The 19625-nt window shown below is 41.2% G+C and overlaps 1 protein-coding gene across 6 annotated transcripts in view; it reads left to right on the top strand.

The window, feature by feature from the left end:
* itprid2 (ITPR interacting domain containing 2) overlaps positions 1–19581 on the top strand; it is a 34620-nt gene extending 15039 nt beyond the window's left edge. For 4 of the 6 annotated variants that reach the window (XM_046403819.1, XM_046403820.1, XM_046403821.1 and 1 more), the window contains 15 exons: positions 1531–1590; positions 1709–1856; positions 2855–2915; positions 6795–6902; positions 7626–7989; positions 8409–8625; positions 9102–9153; positions 10124–10206; positions 11309–13138; positions 13624–13683; positions 14107–14231; positions 14326–14440; positions 14612–14677; positions 14875–15213; positions 15840–19581. In XM_046403819.1, coding sequence (XP_046259775.1) covers positions 1531–1590; positions 1709–1856; positions 2855–2915; positions 6795–6902; positions 7626–7989; positions 8409–8625; positions 9102–9153; positions 10124–10206; positions 11309–13138; positions 13624–13683; positions 14107–14231; positions 14326–14440; positions 14612–14677; positions 14875–15213; positions 15840–15947 — 3736 coding nt within the window. In that variant the 3' untranslated portion in view covers positions 15948–19581. The remainder of the gene's footprint in view (positions 1–1530; positions 1591–1708; positions 1857–2854; positions 2916–6794; positions 6903–7625; positions 7990–8408; positions 8626–9101; positions 9154–10123; positions 10207–11308; positions 13139–13623; positions 13684–14106; positions 14232–14325; positions 14441–14611; positions 14678–14874; positions 15214–15839) is intronic. The other 2 variants (XM_046403823.1, XM_046403822.1) reach the window with 1 other exon arrangement.
* Positions 19582–19625: the final 44 nt, after the last annotated feature.

Here is a 19625-nt window from a genome sequence, read left to right as displayed (position 1 = left end):
TTACAAGATTATTTTTCTTATGTAAAATGTCCTGCTCAATGCCTATATTGGTTAAAATTCTTATAAAAAGAAAACTAAGGCCACCTCATAAGAATATTTTTTGATGTTGTGCATTTTTGAAAAAATGGCATCTGCCAATTTGCTTTTGGATTTCTTAAACAACATTCGTCATTCATGTGGGCCTCAAAATTAGTGCTATAGTCCTAGGTAGACATTTTAGACATTTCACTTTAAGAGGTCTGAAACAACAGTTAGAAAAAATAATATAATACCTTGTAAGATGTATATAAATATGAAAGATATACAGATCTTAACCTGTGTGGTCAGTTTTTGAGTTTCTGGCCAAAGGGTTTGTATTCTTTCAGCCTATAACTGAAGCTTATTTATTATTTCACCTACAATAATGCAGACATGAGCCAGGCTTTTTGACTTGTTTTAATAATGATAACAGCTCACAGTGTCGCTGCTCTGTCAGAAGTTTGGAGTTTAAAACCATCATAATTGAGGCAGTTGCGGTCAATAAATTTAAACTTATTAAATCTGAATGTCCAAAGTGCATGAGTTTGTGTTTGGAGGATTTACTGTTGAACCTATTGTCTGTTGTGGACATGAGTCTTAAGAAAGGCTGATTGGTGGCGGTTGGTGAGCGGAGCAACATAATGAGGTCAGAGCAGGGCTGTGGCTAATGGTGCCAGGGTTTGGGCAGCATTCCAGCAGTTGGAGGGGAATGGTGTTTTGTGTTTAATAGTTCATAATGTGCTATGGGTGGTGCATCAGGGATAATCTGTTCTGTTGTGGATACAAGGTGTGAGATGTTTCTTGGTTGTGTTCAAATGTGACAAAGTTTTGCAGCAGATTGATGGGGTTTCTGGGAGTGTCGAGGAGAAAACTAACCAGTTCATGGTAAAAAAAAATCAAATACAACCAAAAGCACAATGATCTTTAGAAAGCCCACAAATTTCTTCATCAGAGCTTCATATAGCGAATATTGCTCCATTAGGGGATGGTATTACAGTTTTCGAAGAGTGTCTGAAAACAATATTCATGAACACTGAAATCGTTTTTGCTTGCTGTAGTCTTCCAGGTTGTACAGGCGTTAAAAGATCTTTTATACCTCACATAAGCTTCAGAACTTTAGAACAGATTTTTGCACCCAATGAAGACTGTGGGTTTTATCCTCTGTGGAAGCGCATTATGATGTGTCTTTTCGTGGACAATTAGTAAGGCAAAATAACCAACAATTGCAGGTTTGTGAAATGCTGCTGCAAAATGAGATTTGGGTCATTTTGAACTACAATAAACACAAATCAGCTTCTGAAGATTGTAGAGGTGCTGATTCTCTGCTGCTGGTCAGGTTTCTTCTGGTCTTTACCTCCTCTTGGTGGGGCTGTTGAGGAGCTAGGGATGGCTCAGCTGGCATACTAACTAGCTGACTAACTAAACAATTAACCAACCATCTCATTAACAGACTAACCCACTAAGAGCATGGTCTGTTTGAGAAGAACTAACTGGTTGTCTGTGTCTTCGTAGTGTTTCAGAGGTGTTGGAGCAGAGAGAGGAGCACCCAGAGGAGATTCTCCTTACCCTGCGGTTAGACAGACTAAACTAACCAGCAGACTAACTCACCAGCTAACTGACTAAAGTGCTGACGGAACTGCCAACTAACTTTAGTGACTGAGGGGCTAACTGTCTGTATGTGCGTTCACAGTGTGTCAGAGCTGCTGGACCTGTACGAGGAGGACCCTGAAGAAATCCTCTTAAATCTTGGTTTTGGTCGAGAAGAACCCGACCTAGCCTCAAGGGTTCCCTCCAGGTTCATTAACAGCATGTCCTCAGCCCGAGGCATCGACATCAAGGTACTGTTGACAGCAGTGTGCACTGGAATGGGGCATGTTTTTAATGTCTATTGAACTCCTGCTTAGCGCAATATGTTCCGTATGTCCACAAATAGTGACTAAGGCCAGGACCTCAACCGCAGAAGGTGCCAGGTCTTTGTATGAGTCAGGTTTGTATTAGGGACAACAAAAACAAAAGCCAGACATGATTAAAGGACTAAAAGCAAAGCAAATCGGAATGAATGCATAAAATGCTACAATTGTTTCAGTTTCTGTTTTGTATGTACCTAATATATCTCCTGATACTTTTGGAAACATCTTCAGTGATGTTCCTGAAATCATAGGGTCTGTCGGGTCTTTCACCATTATACACCTCCAAGCGACTCAGCTTATATTGATCAGACCCAAACTTGCGTCCAGATAGCAAAGTAGCTGCTCTATCCCCATGGCTTTCCTCTCTTGAGGCACAGCCCATTTGAGGCTCTCTCTGCTGCACTGGTGGTACTGCAGATTATTCTGATAGGTCTGACGTGATAGATCTCATCTCAAACAACAACAAGGCAACCTATAGGGAGAAGGTGGGGCACCTGGAATGCTGGAGAACAACCTAGCCCTGAACTCAAAGGAGGTGATCTTGGACTTCAGAAGGATACACCACGCACTGTGTTCAGGCAGAGCAAAAAACATACTGAAGGACCATACCCACCCAGGTCACAGGCTCTTTACTCTGCTGCCATCCGTTAAGCGCTATAGGATTATGTGCACCCTCACAACACGGCTTAAGAACAGTTTCTACCCCACTGCCATCAAGCCTTTGAACTCTCTGCACCACCTGCTCCCACTTTATCTATTTATCCTAGCAGCTGTAAATTTTTCTTAGGTTGGTTTGTATATGTGTTTATACTTTTAGCTGTATATATTGTTATACATTTTAGAACCTTTAGTCTGTTTAACTGCTCTTATTTACTGCTTCTTACTCTGTGCATCTGTTGGCCTACTCTAAATGACATCTCCTTTAGGTTTACCTGGGAGCTCAGCTGCAGCGCATGGAACTGGAGAACCCCAACTATGCCCTGACTAGTATGTGCTTCCATACTCTTTCTTCTAGTTTTGTGACTGTGTTTTCTGTGTTGTGTAGCCAGTTTTATAAGGACAGCAACACACAAGCACCTCACTCCTGCAAAGGGAGGGTTAACTATAGTTAGTTAGCAGTCAGAAATTCATGTCCTGAAATGGTAGACAGGAAGTGAAGCTCAAAGACTTGTGCTGTGTATGTCCTGTTCCCAGTATTATTGTGTTGTTTTGTGTGGTCCTTTAGCTGTTTTAGCTGTTCTGCCAACTGCCTAGACAACACCGCCAGCAGGGACAAAGATCTGTTTGTCCCAGCCATGCAGACATGCACACACGCACACACACACACACACACACATGCAGTATACACACACACAGACCTGCTCCTCTAACATCCTGGCCTCTTTTTGTTTTCAAACCCATGTTTGCATGAAGGTACTGGTGCCATAATTAAACACACACACACACACGGCTGATTCTCTTCTTCTTGACAGTTTAACTGTCTTGGTGCTGTAAAAAGGCTTAACCAAAGATCCTCTGTGTGTGAGAAGATACATTGCTCCAAAGCTGAAAGTATTTCAGGTTTGCAAAGTTTGATTTTACACTTTGCTCTCATGATTGGCTCCAGTTTGTTTGAGGTAAACAAGGCTGTTTCTTATGCTTAGTGGTTTATACATTAATAATTCAATAATTAGTCATTTTTGTATATTTTTAAAAACATCTATTTGTAAAAATGAACAGGGTATTATCATGATTTTAGCATCTAATTATTAAAAATGCTGTGCTGAAAGAGCAGGAAGTTACTGATAAGTGTGGCCTAAACAACACCTGTGGCCATTTCAAAATTGATTTCAGAGTTCACCAGATGCAATTACCATAAATGCACAAGGAATGCACAGGACACACAAGCTTTGCTTGTGTAGATTTCACAGTTTAAGATGTTCACCTGAAAACACCAGTAGCAACTGTATATTTCTATAGTGAAAAGTTCTCAAGAGCTCTGGTGCTTCACTTATCAGCACTTCACTTATCAACATGATGCTGGTCAGGTTAGTACATTTATTTGCATTCTTCACAAACCAGATGATTTTAGACATTGTAGAAAGTCTGGTGGGCAGGAAAAGCAACTCATGGTTACATAAAAAACAAGTGAAGGAGTACACATGAAGTGAGCGGAGTTTTCACTGGTTTTGGCTGATTGATGCATGATTCATTAGGGACAATCCTTGCACTCATGTGCTGACATACACGTCACATGTATTGCCAAATGATTTGCATACACTACGCAGGTTGCTTTTACAGATAGCTTATTGAAAGATCCTTTCCTGTATTCCTGTACTTGTCATAGTAATGGCTTTAACGGTAATTTTGGATAACTTACTTTCCAACTGGTCTCATGTTCTACCGTTTGCACCAGAGTTTGAAGAAAACAGTTTAGGTGTTTGAACATCCTTGGATTTCACCAGTTATCACCTGGATTGTTTTATTTTTTTGTAGCAGTGGAGTGTCAGAGCAGCTTACGCTGCCTGTTGATTCTGGTTAAGTGATACTTTGTATCTGATTTATTACTAAATGTGTCAGTGTGCTCATAGGATTGATTAGTATGGCATGGCATTCAGCTACACCTGACGACAGAAGTGTTAACGGGTCTTCCAAATGACCACGCAGCGGCAGTCACAGAGAGACATAAGCATATAAGTGAGGAAAGCAGCATAAAGTTGTGGACAGTCTCTTCTAGAGGACATTTACAGTGCTTCACTCAGTTGTACACATGAAAAGGTTTTAGTTCAGACCCTGGGTATGTTCTCAACTCACGGTCTCACCTCTACACTTCAGGCCAATCAGTTCCTGAAGTTGGTGTTAGATTGCTGTTTTGGAAAGTTCCGCAAACTTCCAGATGCAATAATACTGAATAACACTCCACAGCAGAATAGTGGAGTTTGGTAGAGTAAATGTAAATGTTGTTTTAAGTGAACTCCTCCTTTAACAGTCACTGGTTTGTCTGTGGTTCCTGGAAGATTTCTTCTTCTCCGGAACATTCTCATACTGTTCCTTCAGTTCCCTGGATCCCAGACTTGTGTGTGTGTGTATATGTGTGTGTGTTGTTTGTTATGTAAGCGCTGTTCTCACCATCAGAAAGAATCTCGTGGGATGAAGAGAGAGAAAAGAGGGAGTACGTGTCGTTTTCTCTTATGCCTCACTTCCTGTTTTAGTATCCTCAGAATGAGCATGAGTGCACAGTCAGCAGTCAGCAGGAAACAGACTCACACATTATTACTATCATCACACGCGGCTGCTGAAATAAGAGGTTCATGCTCTGAAGTCATGTCCTGATGTGACTGAAATAAATTAAGCGTGTGGCTGACTGGGCTGCAGCCTGGACACAATCATTTATTTATCATGTGTTTTAACTTGAAGATTTTCTTCTTGGAATATTTTCATCATGTTTTAAAGATGCATTAATTATTTTTATTTTTTGCCAATAACTGGCTGCTGCTGGCTTCCAGCAGACACAGTGAAACATAGTAATCATCCCACTGGAGTTAACTATATGTCTAAACGTCCAACGTTCATTAACTCTGGTTTGGTCTCCAACAACTCCTGACAAAATATGTGGCTCTGCTAAATGTTCCACTTTCTTCTCCAGCTAGTTTTTTAATTTTGTCTGTATGCAGTTTGGTGCTGGACACTAAGTGTACAATGAGATAAGTGAGATTGTACTATGCAATAAATGTGTGACAAAACTAAAGCTACAATCTACAAGAAGTTCAGAAGCGTCATAGACCTGAAGAGCTGCCATAGGTTCAGTGAGCTACCCTGCAGAGTACAACCTGAGCTTTTTTTAGTCTTTTTTACCTGCATAATTCTCATGCAGATTCTGAAGCGCATCGGTATTTCTCATTTCTAAGTGTATTTATGGACATTATTTGCAATGGACATCCGAGATAATGATGGGTGGAATAATAGGTCAAAGTTTAAGTCACTCTGATCCTGAAAATATTCACATCATGCCTATGTGTTCGGTTTTGACTGAGTTTTGACTGGGAATGGGTGTGATTTGACATTAACTGTGGCAATTAGACCCTAAAGGTACTTTAAATTGTCTAGATAAACTGTGTGTCACACTTGCTGCTGATCCTACTGCAAACTAGCCATCCTGGTAACCTAATGTCTGTTCTTAATGGATTCTGCCAGTGTTTACAAAAATTCACATTAGCACTACTGCAACTGTAACATCACATCAACAGTAATTACAATAGTCTTTTTCTATCCAGAGAAGAAGAGAGCACAAGAGAAGTAGGCCTATTTTCAGGTAGTGACATCAGAGTTAGCTATGTGGAATTTACAGAGCAACTGACAAAAGACAGAAGTCTGTGTTTCATAACAGACTGACAAGTATTTAGACAGTGAGGGATGGAGACATGGCGGTGCAAGTACGGAAGGAAGTGATGTATGCAAGTCATCAGAGATCATTCTGACAGCTTGATTTACACAACCACAGAGGAAGAAGAAGGAAGGTGGGAAGAGTGACTCTTGACATATGTGTAAAGCCTTTTTCATTAGATACTCTTATTTTTGTATACTCTGGAAGGTGCATATTTTTTTCATTTGGTAACTACTACATGAGTAAATCAAATTGTTTGCTAGTAACTTCAACATATCAGTTTAAACAGTGATGAAGTGTCATTACGTTGTTTCCACTGTCACCAAGCCTCCTTCAGCATCTCATGTTCATCTCACAATGAAAATCAGTGCAAATTTTCAAAAATACATTTTTATTTTTTATTAACATTTTCCTGAATGAGCACATGATCGTTTCTGTTTTTCCTTTGGCTTTGTTTTGCATGTAGTTCATTGTAACCGTTTTGCTTTGTTTGTTTCCCTCAGGTCGTTTCCGTCAGATCGAAGTCTTGACTACAGTAGCTAACGAGTTTTTCCAGCTCTACAGTCAGGTTTCTGGTCAGCCTGTCCAGCGCATCAGCTCCAGGGACCAAGGTAACCATGGAAACCGTCCACTGAAGGACGGTTTCTCATAGTCTGGATTTTAAGAGCCACACAGATTTTATTCTGACTGTTTTATAGCAAAATAAAACATATTTTTATTGAATAGTTGAAGAGGTGGACTGTCAGTAATTAATTTTCTCAGCTATATTTAGATTTACTCACAGTCCTTCCATCAATGGTTATATGGTTAAATTCCATATGGTAACTGGACTTGCATTTATATAGCACTTTTTCCATGAAAGGTGCCGATGTGCTCATCGGAAACAATGCAGTCCCCTCCATCCAAAGTTCCCCATGATCTATCTATGCTCAGCCATTCACACGTACTGTATACTCACGCACTGATCGAACCACCAACTTCACGATTAGTGCATGACCCGCTCTCCCTCCTGAGCCACAGCGGCCTCCAATAAAAATTTAAGTCATATTTAGTCAACTTCATTCTTCTTACTTGTAGACAGTTTTGAATGTTGAGGAAAGCAAAAACACATTGACCTTATCAGATGATGAATCAGTGATTGGTCAAATTCTGTTTTGGTCAACTCTTTTTTTTGTCAACAATATCCTGCAGAAATTTGGTGACAGTTTGTGCTTTATAAAGGCTATTTCATCTGAACACATGTTGTATTCACCATGGACAATAAGTTCTTTTATGAATATATTTTTTCAGTCTTTATGTTTTTAAAATATGTTCAAAATCTCTTTCAGGAGGAGAAGGAGGAGGAGGAGGTGAAGGAGGGGAAGATGAGCCGTCTCCTGCTCTGAAGAGGAGTAGCTCGGCTCTGAATGCCGCCAAACTGCTCAAGAAAACCATCAGCAAACATAACCTACATGTGGCCGCCTCTGAGTCACCTGAAGCACACATACCTGACCGTCACACACAGCTCAATGGGCACGCCTCCTCTGATCGCACAAACACCAATGGTCTCACACACACCGGTCCAGAACCGGAGAGTTGCAGCACTAACCCTAACCATCAGGTGGAGACAGTCAACCAGAAACATAACCGAAAGAAAGACAGCTGTCCTCTGGCAACGGTTGCTGAAGAAACCAGCGGGGATGGAGAGACAGACTACAGGTACTGCTGGCTAGCTAATATTTGAAATTGTTTGCAATTCTGGAAGAGTACAACAGTATAAAAATACTCCATTCAAAACCCAACTTGAAAGTACATCAGTAAAATGTACTTTTATGTATCAAACATGCAGGTTCCACGGAAAGCCTGCCTTTGTGACTGAAATCTTATATTATATTATATTATATTATATTATATTATATTATATTATATTATATTATATTATATTATATTATATTATATTACTTATATTTTATGGGTGTATCTTCATTTATTTATCTATTTAACATAAAATGTTATTTTAGAAAGTAAGTAGTTTTTAGTAAGCTGTCAGATAAATGCAGTACAGTAACACATCCACATGGAAATAAATGGGAAGTGAGTTATGGTGTGACTGCACCATAACATCTCATCTCTTGTAGTCCTGAACAGAGCAGCATCAAACCAGTATCTAGTGGGGAGCACCAGTCAGAGTCAGTGGACTTTCACTCAGCAAATCAGAGAATAGATGATCAAACGCAGGAGGTGAAAGAGGAGAAGAACCTGACCTCAACTCCAGAGAAAGCTCCTCCAACCTTGGCCCCGCTCCAGCTGGCTCAGCTTCGCACCGAAAACGCAGACTCTTTCGACATGGAGGAGGTACATTATTCTCTTGAGTTTGTCATGTATTTGCTAATGTGAGAGCTCTTCTGACATAGGATTCCAACCTCCTCCCACAGAGGAAAAGCGCAATGTTCTCCTCAGTCACAAAGTTGGCATTAATGCCTTTTCTTATTAGTTTCACGTTCTGCATTATGGAGTTTATGGTGTTCTCTTGATTTGATCAAACCATCTCAGCACCTCACATCTTAATAGCAGAGTGTGCCTATACTGGAACCTGAAAACTGACAGTGAAAATTGTGGCCTTGATTAATCTTGGGTAAAGTTAATTAGATGACTGAGGAGCCTGATAAAGTCTACTGCTGAGGATGAACAAGCATGTTGACTCACTAAATATGCGTAAATCATAAATGTTTATCGACTAAGTTGTTAGTGAAAAGTCTCAGAGTTTTTGAATGAGGGTTCTGACCCTCAGTAGCTTTGTTCTAAAATTATCTCTGCTGTTTGTCATTCAGATTCAGAGTAATGAAGATGAGGCTCTCCCACACAGAACTTCCAGGACCACCGGTGAGTTCATTTTAACCTCTGATTTCAACATCTGGTCTTAATAACTGACCTGCCTTCAAGGTGGCCTTTGGATTTTTCTCTCAAACAAACAAAAGTTTTCAATTCAGTGTTACGCACCTAAATACATTATGTGTATTTTTGAAGTATAAAAAAAGTGATGAAAGGATTTTCTTTCTCATAAAACATTTAACATCAGTCCCCTGAACCCGCAGGATAAATCTGTGAGGAGAGAGTGATGGGCAGCACTCACCGCTCCCTCACTGCTGGCACTGAGGTGCCCTTGACCAAGGCTCATAACCCTAACTGCTCCAGTAGAGCTGCTCACTGGCCATAAGATCAGACTGTAGCTGTATTGGGCAGCTTCCTGGTGTGAATGTGTTACTGTGTGAATATGATCATAGCCTTCCTAAAAAGAGAGCCCTTCTCTCAGTGTAAGTCCCCTGAATAAATAAAAGTGTATAAGAGGGGACTTTAAAGTAAACTCTGATGGTAAACACTGACTGTATATAGTGCAAGACAAGTTGGTATCTATGCGTTTTCTATGGAACACAGGCATTTCACACCCTAAGGCACTGAAGCATGAAAACATGATTTGCATAAAGTTGAAGTACTGGGAAAGTTAACAACTTAATGTAAACGGGGGTGAAATTTGCCTGGAAGTTCTGTTGTGATTTACGTAAGAAAAAAAACTACAAAAAAGTGGTGGAGTGGTGGCTGTAGCCTGCGCTTTTCTTCTTTCCATCCAACATGTAGAATCTCACATCAATGTAGAACTGGGTGTCTTTCTGTAGTGTCCAGTGTACATATAAGAGTGTATGCAACCTCTTTCTTCACTCAGTGAGGACAGTCTGACTTTTTTTTATTTTAACCTATGCTTTATGCTTGGTGTAACTGTGTATGCTCTCCCACCTGCTGGACAGACAGGGGTGTTGCAGTAATCATAATGTTTCATTGTCTGTATCTCTCTCAGATCTGTTTAGGACAGTCAGTCAGCAGTCAGACAGCAGTGGATTTGCTGAGGAGCCCTCAGCAGACTCCAACAGCAACCTCAAGGTATGTTTGTGTGTTTTGGTCAATGTCTTTATCACTTCTATCTCGTTTAAGATCGCCAACTTTGACCTTTAAGTTATTTCAGGTGACTCATATGATTCCTTTCAGAGCCTTGTTTCCGCAGGAGGCGAAACAGTCCTGCATATGGGAACTGGAAAATGTTTGACTAATAAAATCTTTCAGATACACATCAGATTCAGCAAGATTCAAGCACATAGAGTTTTGTTGTATAAATAACTGCAGATTCTCTGTTGTTTTTCTCTCATACAGAAAGGCTCTGTTTTTAAATCCATCTCTATGTACTAAAGTGTGGATTTAACACAACATTAGAGAGTACTTCAGTTTTATGCTACTTTATATCATATATATTTCTTCTATACCTCATTTCAGAGGGAAAATGTTGTGCTTTTGCTTTATTGCATTAATTTGGCAGTTGTAGTTCACTTTCAGGAACATTGTAAATGAAAACACTTGATAAGCCTGTCACATGCAATGCATTGTAAAACTTAAAACAGTGATTCCCAACCTTTTTGGGTTGTGACTTCTTATACAAGAGCAGTATGTAGTTGTGACTCACTGTTTTGATGTCTGAGTTGTGAGCAGTTCAGTGAGTGCTAAAGTTTTAAGATGTTTCTGATTAAAATATGGTAACATTATCCAATACTTCACAGAAAAGCAAAGATTAGAGAACTTCCAAATAATTATATAACTTTAAGCAATAGAACTTTGTTTCATTAATCATCTTGTGACCCGTCAGTTTTATCGTGTCATCCTTTGGCTGTGTCTTGACCCTTTGGTAGTGAACCGCTGCACTAAACCTCTTAAAAATAGTCAAAACTGGCTCTTTGATTACCCACAGCACTAAAATGCTACTTTCAAAATGATACATTAATAAATAATTTTATCAGTCATATATATTTTTCTTCAAAATGAATATTTTTACTTTAATGCTTGTAATACTGTACATTTGTAGATCAATTTTTATGTACTTTGACTGAAACAGTTTGGAGTATTTTTCTGTTCTTGTATTGATACTTTTACTTAATATAAGCGTCTGAGTACTCTTTCTAACGCTGGTAATTAATTGCTAATTAATTGTAATTAGGTGCAGGAGAGTAGTGACAGCTGTGACAGCGAGACCACGGTGACATCACACCCCTCACAAGATGTGGCCACACCACTCGCACTGGATCAACCAGCGTTTGATCTTCCGGACGGCACAGAGGAAAAGAAGGGGCCTGCTGAGGCTCATGGGAGACGTAGCTCAATGGGAGAGCACGATAGGAGCTCAGAGCAGGTTCCACAGTACACAGCCCACCAGCTCCCTGGGAATAGCCCAATGGGAACCCAACAGGATGAGACACAGGATGAGAAGCGAGTTGAGAGTGTGGACCAGACTGATCATGAACCAGAACCACAACCAGAGAACACCCAGAGTATGTCTGCTGCAGAACAAGAACCACAACCAGAGTTAGAACACACCCAGAGTCAGTCTGCTTCAAAAGAACCACAACACACTCCAAACGAGAATGAAACCTCTGCAGACAGAGATCCACCAACAGATGGAGTGGATGCTGAGGGCGGGGTCCAAGAAGAGCATGCACTCTTGGCTGATTCTGGTTCACTTTATCCCCCTCTTTCATCCTCTCCAGTTTTCAGTGCTCTGAAACGAGCCCAACAGAACCAGCTGAGCCGAGCAGGGCTGCGGGTTGAGCCCCAGACCAGTGATACACCCCAAATCCAAGGGAGAGGACGGGGACGAGGGCGAAGCAGTATACCCCTGCAGAGGTCCTCCTCCCTGCCTTCCTCGCTTCTGTCACCCTCTAGGGTTGTGTCCTCTGTCAGGATCCAGTTTGGACGAGGCAAGGCATCCAGCACTCAGCCCAGATTCTCCTTCAGATACACCCAGGAGGCCGGAGGGGAAAATGAAGAGAAGGAAGAGGATGAGGAAGGAGAACAAGCCAACTGTCTGTCTACTCTGATCATAAACCCTGCCTCCACCTCTGTCTCTAACAACCAACAAAGACTTCCCACAGAAGCTCTTGTCCCACCCAAACCTGTGCCTCGATATCTGATGCGGTCATCCTATTCCCTGCAGAGCTCTAGCCCTTCTCCTGATTGGTTGCCAGGAGGCCATGCCCACTCCTGGAGTACCCAGAGCGTTCCTGATCTCTCCAGTCAGCAACATACGAGTCAGTTTCAACACAACATGCATGCCAGTCAAAACCAGCAAAGTTGGAATCCAGGACAGATGGTGTTCCCTTATCCTAACCCTAATCTTAACCCTGCTGCTCAGTACTTAAATCCAAGTCCCAATCATAGTCCCAGCCTTAACGTAAGCCCCTACCCCTTCACTTTGAACCCTCCTCCACAGTACCCCTCCCCTCTCCAGCCATATATCAGTCTTCCTAACCTCCTTCACCACAACCCCTCCTTGATTCACCATTCTAGTCTAACCAGTCTTCACCAACCTGCAACTCCCACAGCATCCCAGCATGGCAGCCTCTCCAACTTGCACCAACCCTCAACTTCCACTGCTCCCTACCATGTAAGTCTGGCAAACCTGAATGCAGGAACACCAGTAATGCACCACCAGGGCTATAATCATCTATACAGTCATCAGTCACCTTGCCATGCCACTCCTCACGGCTCGCAGTTTCCCTCACCCTATCTCGGTTTCCATGGGTACACCATGAACCCAAACCTGCCATATGCCCATTCTGTCACCCAGTATCCATCACTGGCTCCAGAACACAGCCTTCACGGAGGGGTTACTCCTCCTCCTGCCTCAGGCTTCCTTCCAGGCCTGGCCTCAACCCTCGGCTCATGTCATAGCCTCCACCCGACCCTCACTCCTCCTGCTCCGTCCAGCACCGAGATGCAACTGAGGAAGGTTCTGCATGACATCAGAGGAACTGTTCAGAGTCTTGGCCAGGTTAGTCTTCTTCAGTTCCAGTCTGTTAAGCTCTTGTTACTTAACCTCTTGTCACTTAGCTGTTATTGTTCTAGTCCTATTCTCTGTACATGAAAACTAAAATGTATTGCTACTTTGGTTTTACTGGTATTTTTGTAACACCCTGTATTTGTGGTACTTTAGTCTTTCTAATTTGGGTTTCTTTAATTCTTTAGTTTCTTTTATTTATACATATATATATATATACATTTTCATGTATTTGTAAGCAGTACTTCAGTACTTTAGTTCTAGAGACAAAGGCATTTATTATTATTATAAGATTGATGCTTGCTGCTTGTGATAAGTATGTAAAAATCTTTACTAAACACCAGCGATGATAACATTACTGCTTGTAGTTTGTTCACTATTTTGAGCGACATGGTTTTACTATTGTAGCTTTAACTCATCCTTTTTGCGTCTTGTTGAGGTCTAGTTCTTGTACTGACATGACTTTCTTCTCCACCTAGAGTCAAGCCAACACTCCGGATGTATCCATTGAGCACAGAACAGCTCTGCCCAATCTCCAGGTATTGATGTTCGTCTTCTTGTGCAGCACAACACAGCAATACTTCCTGTGGTATTTTAGGCTCAATTCCAAATTCTCCCTGTGACTTAACCCGTCACTTTTGCTCATGGCCATATAGAGTAGGGTGTCCTGTTTGTTTTGTGGATCGAGGAATATTGGTTATCCTGCCCTCCAATTGGAGTGGTCAGTACTAAGAAGAACGTGTAAGGGCTATATGCTCTATATTTACATATTTTCCACCATTGTGTATCCAGAGTCATATAATAAATTGACATACTAGCATATCCTAATATTAACATAACATTAGTTTGCAGCAGAATGTGCTGAGACTGTTTCCACCTCAGAAGCATCAGAGAAGATTGTTGTTGTCGTTATCAACAGCATGCTTGATTTTGCTTCTCTCTCTCTCTGTTTCTGTTTTCAGTCTTTGGCTGAGTTTCAGCAGAAGAGGCGCAGTCTGAACTTGTTCCGCAGTCAGATGATGGACCTGGAGCTGTCAATCATTCGACAGCAAGCTCTGGTCTACAATCACCTGAGCCCTGCTGACAGGTGAGTCAGAGCAGCAGATGCATGTTTCACAGTAAACTGGACTTTGATGATATGTGATACTGTGATACAAAACAAACTCTGTATGTGTGTACAGGCGGGAGGTGGAGCAGCTTCAGGCTCTGAGGTCAGCAGTCAGGGAGGAGCTGCAGGAGCTGGAACAACAGCTGGAGGACAGACTGATAGAACTGACACATCAAACACAATACAGGGTATATACACAGTACAGACAACACATACATGTTAGGCTATATATAACATGCACACACTCTTTAAGATACATACGCACCACTTAGGGTATAAAAATGCATCTGATTTCTTCATTTGGGCTGAACAGCTGAACCAGTCATGTTGTTTAATGCTGTCTGTCCTCTCTTCCTCAGGGTCTCCATAGAGACAGCAGTATTGACAGTCTGTCCACAGCCTCTGCACTGAGAGCCATGGAGCCGGTCAGCACAAAAACACACACACATGTGCACACATACACACACTTGGTACTTGTGAAGAAACCTCATTGACGTATTCACTAGCCCATGCAATTATATAATAATTATCATTATTTTATTAAATAAATTATGGAACAATAATAATGCTCAGCATTGTCATAATGTACAACGTTTTCCTGTCTGTCCCCCTGTCTCTCCAGGTGTCGGACCTCCTCAGAGAGCAGCTCTTCCTCCAATCAGAGATCAGCTATGGCGGTCATGCACCCTCCACCAACCCCTCCTCCCGATCCTCCAGTCCAGTCCCAGGAGAAGGAGGTGATCGCCAGCAGAGACAAGGCGTGTACCGAGCATCAATAAATATCACGCCCGTCCCTGCACCTCGACCCAACACACACACTGCGGAGGAGAGTGAGGAGGGAGGGACAGACAGACAGCGAGGAGGAGGAGGAGAGAGAGGAGAAGAAGAAGGAGAAATACCAGAGGTGGATGGAGCAACAGGAGGAGTCAGAGTGGAGAACCTGCAGCAGCTCATCAGAGAGGTAACAGTCTGTCAGCACTTTTACTTTATAGTAAATTTTATCAATAATTTTAAACTCATTTTGTCTTTTGTTTGTTTGACTTTGTTTTTAAAGGTCTCTTTTTTGTTGAATAAAGAAAGATCATCAACTAATTCATCTAGCTATAGGTTTGACGAATGCATCTGGTAGGTTAATAAAATGAACACTACACAGTATTGGGATGAAGACAAAATGAACCAGCAACATAATGAGTTCATGTAACTGCTGGTGTTCACTGTTTCTGTTGGTTTATCTTTGAAGAACTTTCCAAGTCCCCAAATTCTCATAAGGCTACTAAAAATGGGTTCTCGTTTCTGCTGCCAGATGACTGCAGACCACAGAAAAGGTGTCGCTTCATCCAACAGAAAATTGACACAGTGTACCTCTTTTAAAGGAATAGTTCGACATTTTACCTTCTTGCTGAGGATTACATGAGAAGACTGATACCACTGTTGTTCAATACGAAGATGGAGCCAGGAGATGATTAGCTTAGCTCATCTAATGCTCGGCAAAAAAGCAATCAAGTGTTTTTCTTTAACCTGGGGGACCTGAGTGAAGACATTAACTGTTCACCAGGTACTGTTTTACAAGTCCCGTCTCTGTTTCAGATCCGAGAGAGTGTGGCGCAGGAGGTCAGGCGGGAGATCTACAGTGAGCTGCTGGCTACCATGTCTCCACAGCGATCGCCAGTACCCACAAGGCAACACCCCTTGTAGTCATGGGAACAGCAGAGCACCACCCTTTTCACCTTCAGCCTTTTTAACCACAGTCTGAGAAGCACCACTGTCTGTCTGCAACACTGTATAGATGAGTAACACTGTATGTCTGTAACACTGGTGATGAAATGAGTGAATCACCTCCATGTGATAAACCTCGCCCGTCCCACCTGAAGCCTGCCCTGCTGTGAGCGAGCTGAGAAGCGGAGGGTGGAGCTTCAGACAGGACACTGAGAGCGGCGACAACATTGGATCTAGTGTGCTGATTTTGGAAAGCCTGTCTGGACCTTCCTGCCCATGTGACCTTTCCCAACAAAGCCAGGCCTAAGACTACTACCACAGCCACTAATACATCTAGTACCACATCTAGTGCCGCTAAGAGTGCACCATTGGTCCCACCACTACTTGTGATCACGTCAGGACATTAGCAGAAGTTGTGTCCTGATAATAATAATAATGATGTTAATATGATAATAATAATAGATAGATAGATAAATAATCAGTAATTTGTTACTTGCACACAAACTGTCTGTTGTGAAAAACTCTTAGAGTGATCAGGGTTAAATGTAGTCAATAGAAACTGTTGAGAACTTCAGAAGTTAAAGAGTTTGCCCCCCCCCCCAAAAAAAGAAAAATATTAAGTTATTTAATTCCAAATCATTTTAATACTTTTCAAACTCTGAAATTTCTGCCTGCACCGCAATACAGCAAAGGTTAATTGAGTTTAGTTTGTGCTGCTCACAGCAATGAAAGAGATACAAAAAAATTCAAAGTATCATTTTTCTGAATTCTGAATGGCTGTCATTTCTTCAGTAGACAGCAGCTGAACAGCAGGGACAATGTTTCTGAAGATGTTGCTGTTGATTTTAAAAAGGTTATAGCCCTGACAGTTTCAGTCCTGGTTCACTAGTCCATATTTGCAACTGATTCATTGTTGCTAAAATTCTAAAAACAACCATATCTCTTTCAGACACATTTTTTGTTGTGCAATGGCTGTCAGTAACCTAACTAACTGAGGAGCCTTATGGAGGAATAGCAGTCAGAAATGTTGTGTTAGCATTAGTGGTAACTTATTACAGCTCTGGTACAGCTGTAGGAGAGTGAAGAGCAAACCATGAGGCTGACATCTTTGTATGGAAATGTAGGTAGGTTATTTGAATCACATGCATTAATATTGTACTCGGTCGTTAATAACGATAACCACATATAGTGTGGTAATTACAGAATGTAATGATAAGTACAAAAATTCCATTATCCAAGCTTTAAACCCCATAAGTGAAATTCCTTTAACTTCTTTTGTTTTTGGATGGAAGCTGAAATTTTACACGCAGAACTTTGACAAATTAAACCAAAACGTTCTGCATGGAGAGATACTGCTTGTTGGAAGTGCAATTTGGCTAAATCAAACCTTTAGCATGTTTCAGAGCAACACACAGGGGACCGACTGGAGATGCAGTAAATGCCTTAATAATGTGTAATATATACTCTTTTGCGAAGGGGTTACATTCCTTAATCTTCATTAAGAGTAGATTCTGCTGAGGTTCCAACTGAGCTTCTAGCACTTACTCATTCCATGCACATTTCACCTTAATGGAAAAGGTTCAAAGAGGACTCTGAGGTATACAACTAAGGGATTATGATCTTACTAATGTCAACATTCCTCATTCCTCCATCATCATCATCATCATCACCAATATTGTCATTATTTTTGTCATTGTCCTGGTCTTGTGTTCTTGTGTTCATCAATTTCTGTTGTTGTCTCTGATGTGACACTGGTGGTCAGTTCATCAGAAAACTGCATCACGCAAACCATGTCAATGTGTTTTGGTTACAAGTATACTAACTTTCAAAGGGAAGTTATGTTATGTTTTTTACAGTGAAAAGCCCTGGTCCACCAGAGGTTCATTCACACAGACGCTGTCAGTTATTTTAGCTACTTGAGCAAAGGTCATCAAAAGTTACTTTAGTGCTCAGAGAATCCAAACTATAAATGCTACAGCAAATATATGAGAAACGCTGGCTGAAGTGTACTGTTAGCAGACCTGTAGGACTGGGATTTGACTGTTGTTGGTTAACAAATAGCTCCAGTGCTAAATGCTAAATCCAAAATGTCCTCCTTTTATATTCTAATCTCTACACCTGCTCAATAAACAAGATAAAAGATAGGTAGATGAGACAACTTCAGAGTTGTAAACTGGATTGTTTTCTGTCTTGATTGAGCTAGGCTAGCAGCTTCCTCTTGGTTCCTCTATTTGAGCTAAACTAGGCTAAACACTTCCTGAATGAAAGGTTTACACAGAACGTAGGACTGAACAGTCCCAGTCATGTCTTTGTGTGCATGCTGTTTGGTCCTGAGCAGGTGATGAGGCCAGTGTGTGGATGTACTGTGGAGGTCAGGCTTAGAGGTCTGCAGCAGCAGGTTTTGGTAAGTTGTCATGGAGACAGTGATGATGATGTTGATGATGTTGATGATGATGTGATGGCCAGTCAGAGGGAGGAGCTTAGCCACTATCAGCGAGTGGGCAGTGTAGTCCAAACCTTAGCTGGGTTAGCATGTTAGCCACATTAACATGTTAGCTTCACATTGTCTGATGACAAATCTGTGTGCAATAATGTGAATATACATACAATTTACTGAGACTATTGTTAATGAATCAGTAAGTCACTGCTAACATTTCAGACGTGATCTGTCATCCTCCACGAACATCAGCACAAACTGCCTGCCTGCATGTCTGTGTCAGCTGAATCAACAGCTTGCTGGTTTTATTTAGAGAAATTTGATTTTGTTTCTCTTCGTACACAATCCACAGAACTGATTAATCACTGAACAATTAATTACAAATTACTGAGCGTGTGTTGTGTTTAGCGTTAACGCCTGTGTGTAGTGTCTGACTTGTTCCTCACGGGTTTCCAGATATACTGCCAGTTATTGAAGACAGAAGATCATATACCTGGGATTAGCTGCTAGGAAACAAGCATTTTGCACCCAACATAGCTGAGTTTGATTAGCTGAGAGACCTGTCAATCAATACAGACATGCTCCTAAATACCTCTTTTGTATCTTCTACATGGAAAAATCATTTTCAGTAATTTCACACAGACATTAAAATTCAAATTATCTACTGAAAACTGAATTTTTTGAAAAAATTGTATTTACTTTTTGTTTTTCAGATGTTTGTTCTTGATCTTTGGGAACTAGAGATGTTGAAGAGATTCTAACCTCAAAGGTCCCTTTACTTTCTTAAGTTTAGGTGTCATCAGGTGACATGAATGTCAACTTTTAGTTGTGAATGGTACACATCATCGTTCATTATCAACTGGACCTTTGGCCTTCAAGCTTCTCTTCACCTCTTCTCTTGATTTTGTGTTCTTACAAAACTTATTTTCATGTTCACTGTTCACTGCTCTGCTGGACCAACACTCACTGTGATCTCTGAGGCTCTACGTGCTTTTTTTCTGATCAAGAATCCTTCACACACTTCTAATTAGACTTCGTTGTTGGTGTCTATTAATTTTTGTTGATGTCTGTTGATGATGATGTGTATTTTTTTTATTGATGTCTTGTCAGCAGGATGCAGGGGAGGGATCACTGTGTAGAGATGAGAATAATAAAGATGTATTTATTTTCAGTACATGTGAGTGTTGCCTCACTTCTGTGTGCGTGTGTGTGTGTGGGGG

Source organism: Scatophagus argus, chromosome 11 (genome assembly GCF_020382885.2).
Source record: "Scatophagus argus isolate fScaArg1 chromosome 11, fScaArg1.pri, whole genome shotgun sequence".
In the NCBI taxonomy this organism is placed as follows: domain Eukaryota; kingdom Metazoa; phylum Chordata; class Actinopteri; family Scatophagidae; genus Scatophagus; species Scatophagus argus.
Note: the sequence above shows the minus strand (reverse complement) of the source record. Positions and strands in the feature narration are given on the sequence as shown.